Here is a 6,099-nt window from a genome sequence, read left to right as displayed (position 1 = left end):
AAAATTTAAATTCATGTCATTGCACACATCAGCGTCCACAGCATCATCCACGTCAGACACTTCCACACGTCAGCACTCTACTTAGCCGAAATACCTGACTCGGGAAATTTGCATACGGGAGCAAAGTTTGTGATTTTTCGTGCAACTTTTAAAGTTCACGGGAAATTTCAGCCTTTTGTGAAAGTTAACGATTTTTGAGACAATTTACCCTAAAACTAAATAGAATAGTCATATTTACCCTTTATTAAAACTACAAGTCTACAAGGGTAGAATAAGAAAGAAATAGCATAAAAAAATGAAAATAATATCTTAATAAATTAAAATCATAGCCCAGAGACTATAAAAAGAAAAATGAAATATCTATTTTTCGTGAAGATTCGCAAATATTTCGTGAAGATTCACAAATATGAATCTTGCATTCATCGAATACCAAATTTACAGTTCTTTATAAAAAGTGAGTCAAAGAATGCAGCTCTACGACATGATACAATATTTTTGTAAAAAAATAAAAATTATTTTAACAAATATTATAAACTCTGCAGTAATATTAATATCCGGTTAGAGTCGGCTATATCCATTTTAAGGTTAATAATTGTCATATCAAGACCTGATTAGTAATTATTCTTTTAATTATTTAGTTTTAACATTAGACTCATACTCTCTGATTCAATTATGAATAATATACAATCACAATTCACAATGTGGAAATTGTGAATTTGTGAAATGATACACAAAACACCATGAAATATTCTTCCCCTAATATTAATTTACTCAAATATCAAAATCTACTAACACCTGGCCTGATATGCTTAATATCGAAAAAAAAATCAATCTACTTTAATATCGAAAAAAAGTTGTGAAAAAAAATTCTTAATCAACTAATGACAATAAAACCCGTAATCGCAAAATTATAGATTATTCCTTCTCGACTCTCCTAGAACTTGTTTAGTTGATATTGGTATAGATTCCAATATTTGTCAGAGGCATATACCGTGCCCGTAACAAATTAGTTTGTTTATGCTAATTTGCATAATTCATTTTACTTAATTTAGTAAACAAATTTTAAAAAAAGTATTATTTCTGTCTCATAAAAGTATAACCATTTGAAATGGTATGAAAATTAATGGAGTACACAATTGGTAAAATAAAAAGAGGAATAGAAGGATAGTTAAAGTAGTGTTAGTGGACGTGAGACCTATATCTTTATCAGTAGCGTTTAATGAGTTGCAATGATGGACCATAGTAGTATAAAATGTATTCCATCCGTCCTTAAAGAATATGGACTTTGGGTTTGGCACGATTTTTAATACAATATTGGTAAAATAAGATAAAGGTAGAGAGGAAAAGTAATTAAAATGTTGTTAGTGGATAATGTGTAGAGAAAAAAGAATTCTAAAATTAGAAAGTGCATATTCTTGTGGAACGGACTAAAAAGGAAAGAATACATATTCTTGTGGGATGGAAGGAATAGTAAAAAAATTAATATGTATGAGTAATGAGTTGATGAAAATCTTCTATAAATAAAAATGCTCATATTTTATGGTTCTATAAATGAAAATGTTCATATTTTATGGAACAATAGGGAAAATAAAAAGTACACGGACAGTAGTAAGAGTGTGGGTATCGCAAGTTTACGGTGTGGGTACCCGCATCCGGTAACTACCACAAGCTATCACTGATCGGGTTAGCAAGGATGCAATATCATTGGCAGTTAAAAATAAAATAAAAACAAAATAATAATGTATGTGAATAATGTGGGAAATATTTTAGACTTTAGTCCGTGAGGGTGAGAAGTTTGGTAGGTGAAAAATTGTGTCATGTGCTGATGAAATTCATTTGACGGTTAGGATATCGACCAATTCGATGCACGATCCTCATTTCTACCGTTGGATTTAACTCTTCCAACAAGAATATAAAAAAAAAAGAAAATAAGAAGCAGGTGCATTCCACACCAGAGCAATCATCTTCTGCTGCAATGGACATCAGATCTCGCCACTCCTTGCTATAAATACCCCTCTCAATCCACTCTTCTTCTCCACCCTACATCCCCTCTTCTCATCATCGTTCATTTTAATTTTCCGTTTTAGTTAATTTCAAGGTATGCATGTTCTGTTACATAGTTGGAATGAGTTGAATCTGAGCTCGTGCTGATGAATTTTTTTCTGGTTTGATTTTACAGTCAACGATGACGATCACGCCGGCGGTTCGGATCGCCGAGAGGAAGCTGGTGGTGAAGGACCGCACGATCCTGACCGACGTGCCGGAGAATGTGGTGGCGACATCGAGCGCCGCGGCGGAGGGGGTTTTTCTGGGGGCGGTTTTCGACCAGGCGAGCAGCCGCCACGTCATCTCGCTGGGTACGATCCGCGAGGTTCGGTTCCTAGCCTGCTTCCGCTTCAAGCTGTGGTGGATGGCGCAGCGGATGGGCAGCCGCGGCCGCGACATCCCCCTCGAGACTCAATTCCTCCTCGTCGAGTCCAACGACGGCTCCCACCTCGAGTCCGACCTCGACGGCGACGACGCGAACAAGCTCGTCTACACCGTCTTCCTCCCCCTCATCGAAGGCCCCTTCAAGGCCTGCCTCCAGGGCGGCCCCGCCGATGACCTCGAGCTCTGCATCGAGAGCGGCGACGCCGCAGCCACCGCCTCCGCCTTCACCCACTCCGTCTACATCGGATCCGGCACCGACCCCTTCGCCACCATCCACGAGGCCATCAACGCCGTGAAGCTTCAGCTCGGGACGTTTAAGCTCCGTACCGAGAAGAAGCTCCCCGGCATCGTGGACTACTTCGGATGGTGCACCTGGGACGCCTTTTACCAAGAGGTGACCCAGGAGGGCGTCGAGGCCGGCCTCGAGAGCCTCAAGGCCGGCGGGGCGCCCCCCAAATTCGTCATCATCGACGACGGCTGGCAGTCGACCGAATCAGACCAGCCGGATAAGGAGAAGGAGAAGGAGAAGGAGAGTGAATTGGGCGCGCCAAAGCTGCAGAGGCTCACCGGGATCAAGGAAAACGCCAAGTTCCAAAAGCAGGATCCAGTGGCCGGGATCAAGAGCATCGTGAAGATCGCGAAGGAGAAGCACGATCTGAAATACGTGTACGTGTGGCACGCGATCACGGGGTACTGGGGCGGGGTGAGGCCCGGGGTGAAGGAGATGGAGCACTACGATCCGGCGATGCAGTACCCTGAGCTTTGCAAGGGAGTGATGGAGAACGAGCCAGGGTGGAAAACTGATGCTATCAAAATTGAAGGCTTAGGACTTGTTAATCCTAAAAATGTGTACAGGTTCTACAACGAGCTCCATAGCTACTTGGCCGCTGCGGGGATTGATGGAGTCAAGGTTGATGCACAGTGCATTCTTGAGACCCTTGGGGCTGGCCTTGGGGGCAGGGTCGAGATCACGAAGCAGTATCATCAGGCTCTTGATGCATCTGTTGCCAGGAACTTCCCTGATAACGGATGCATTGCCTGCATGAGCCACAACCTCGAATCGCTTTACTGGTATTTCTCTTCTGATTTCGAGTACTCCATATGTATTTTTGTTGGTATATGAGCTGAATCGCTGATATGTTGAATTATTGCAGTTCAAAACAGACTGCTATAGTGAGAGCCTCAGATGATTTCTACCCGCGAGATCCGATTTCGCACACGATCCACATCGCAGCGGTGGCCTACAACAGTGTTTTCCTTGGGGAAGTGATGCTCACTGACTGGGATATGTTCCATTCTCTCCACCCTGCGGCAGAGTACCACGGCTCCGCCAGGGCTATAAGCGGCGGACCTGTCTACGTCAGGTACTCCCTTCGCTCATCATTAAATGTTTCATATCTGACCGGCATATATTTGAAGAAATTGTTTGATTTTGTGACTATGGATCTACTTTTATTTATAGTTTTATACTTAGTAAATAAGGGTTGAAATGAGTTAGTGGTATCTCGGATCCATTTATTAAATGTAGTAAAAGTGAAATGCGATATTTATTAGAACTCGTTCAATTAAGAAAATATGACTGATAGTAGTATGTTTTAACCAATCAATTATTGCACAACCATTTCTTCAACAAATAGTTATAACATGCTGAATTGTAACAGTGATGCGCCTGGGAAGCACAACTTTGATCTTCTAAGGAAGCTCGTTTTGCCCGACGGCTCGATCCTCCGTGCCCGCCTCCCCGGCCGCCCCACCAAAGACTGCCTCTTCTCCGACCCCGCCCGCGATGGCATCAGGTTCATATTTCAACTTACTCTGTTTTGGATTGTAGAAATTGTTAAAAAAAAGTAGTGGATTAAATGTTGAGGGTGTTTGAATTGGATGGCAGCTTGTTGAAGATATGGAACATGAACAAATACAGCGGAGTGGTGGGAGTGTACAACTGCCAAGGCGCGGCGTGGAACAGTGAGGAGAGGAAGAACACCTTCCACCAAACCAACTCGGAGGCGATCACAGGGTACGTGAGGGGCCGCGACGTCCACCTCATAGCTGAGGCCGCGGTCGACGACCACTGGGACGGAAACGTGGCTGTCTACGCCCAGCGCAGCGCCACTCTCCTCACGCTGCAGTACAACGTGGCCCTGCCCGTCTCGCTCAAGGTGCTCGACCACGAGGTCTTCACGGTCACGCCCGTGAAGACGCTCTCCTCCGCCTCCTCCTTCGCCCCGTTAGGCCTCATCGACATGTTCAACGGTGGCGGGGCACTGGAGGGGTTGAAATACGAGGAGTCCACTGTCTACATGGAGGTGAAGGGCTGTGGCCGATTCGGCGCCTATTCGTCGGTGAAGCCTAGCAAGTGCACGGTGGGATCGGCTGCGGTGGAGTTTGAGTACGAGGCTGGGTCGGGCTTGCTCACGTTCGACTTGGCGGACATGCCTGTTGACAAATTTCACTGTGTTGAGATTCAGTTATGAACTTGTAAGTCTAGGCTTTGAATTGAGAAGGGGGGACTGGTGCATTTTTATTAGTAGCTTTTGCTTCAATTGGTTGTACCTTTGGTTGCAATTCATGCTGTAGAATTGGATAATGATGTAATAGGAAATGGTTACTGCCTAATAAAATAAATTGTCTCGCCCACCAATCAAACCTCATCATTTTCCCTCTGTTGAATCTTGAAATAATGCTTTGAAATAGACCTATATTTCTTGTCATGTTGATGGACATAAGTGGATCTTATGGTCACCAGTGAAGTCTCGTGTAAATTGTGTGTAAACTAGAGCATATATATCAAATGAGTTCTTTATCCTTATCAGTTATACTTGCTCCCTCCGTCTCTCATTAGGAGTAGCATTTTGATCGGGTATGGATTTTAAGAAATGTAAAAAAAAGTTGGTTGAAAAGGTTAGTGGAATGTGTGACCCACTTTTTTATATTTGTTTTATAATAAAATGAGAGTGAAATGAGTTAGTAAAATGTGGGACCTACTTACCATTTATGGTAAAAGTGAAATGCTACTCTTAATTGGGGACGGACCAAAATGAAAATTAGTAACTCTTATTCGGGGACGGAGGGAGTACATTATACTCCATCTGTCCCACAAAAGATGTCACATTTATGCGATGGCACAAAATTTTAGGAGGTTTTGTTTTGTGTGTTAAATAGAGAGGGAAAATATAATTTTTATATTCATGTGAGAGAGAACTTTTCAAAAAGGGAAATGTAACATCTTTTGTAGGACAAACTAAAAAGGAAAGTGTGACATCTTTTATGGGACGGAAGAAGCAGTAAAGAAGTCAGTTGTGTATGTGACTAATGTGGTCTATTAGGAAAGGGGTGGCCTAGTAAAGAAGTCAGTCACGACCAATGATTACATTGACTTTTAAGAAGGTTGATTGTTAAGGACTCTAGTGTTATTTAACATTAAGGCCATGTTTGGTCGACGGGAAAGTAAAGTTGGCAAGGAAAATGATTCCTGGGAAAATGAATCCCGGGAATATGATTCCTAGTAACTTTACTTTCCTGTGTTTGGAAAATATCAAGATTTTAAATTTATATTTAATTTAAACACCAAACTAAAAATATACTTATTATTTTTTATTTATAAAAAAGAATTATAAAAAAGAATAATAATATAAAATTCTTAATAAACTATTAATTACAAATAATAAT

At 41.9% G+C, this 6,099-nt stretch overlaps 1 protein-coding gene across 1 annotated transcript; it reads left to right on the top strand.

Annotated features, from left to right (window-relative positions):
• The first annotated feature begins 1,938 nt into the window (after positions 1-1,938).
• LOC125188250 (probable galactinol--sucrose galactosyltransferase 6) lies at positions 1,939-5,071 on the top strand. The gene is made up of 5 exons (XM_048085018.1): positions 1,939-2,098; positions 2,180-3,501; positions 3,585-3,794; positions 4,092-4,226; positions 4,319-5,071. The coding sequence occupies exons 2-5, from the start codon at positions 2,186-2,188 to the stop codon at positions 4,902-4,904; spliced, it is 2,247 nt and encodes a 748-aa protein (XP_047940975.1). The 5' UTR covers positions 1,939-2,098; positions 2,180-2,185; the 3' UTR covers positions 4,905-5,071.
• The last annotated feature ends 1,028 nt before the right edge of the window (positions 5,072-6,099 follow it).

This window comes from Salvia hispanica, chromosome 5 (assembly GCF_023119035.1).
Source record: "Salvia hispanica cultivar TCC Black 2014 chromosome 5, UniMelb_Shisp_WGS_1.0, whole genome shotgun sequence".
NCBI lineage: Eukaryota > Viridiplantae > Streptophyta > Magnoliopsida > Lamiales > Lamiaceae > Salvia > Salvia hispanica.
This window is presented reverse-complemented; position numbering and strand designations above follow the sequence as displayed.

Coding starts and splice junctions, on each gene's coding strand:
- LOC125188250 (XM_048085018.1), top strand. CDS start 2,186: ATGACGATCACGCCGGCGGTTCGGATCGCCGAGAGGAAGCTGGTGGTG. Junction 3,795..4,091: donor GGCGGACCTGTCTACGTCAG/GTACTCCCTTCG, acceptor GAATTGTAACAG/TGATGCGCCTGGGAAGCACA. Junction 4,227..4,318: donor CCCGCCCGCGATGGCATCAG/GTTCATATTTCA, acceptor ATTGGATGGCAG/CTTGTTGAAGATATGGAACA.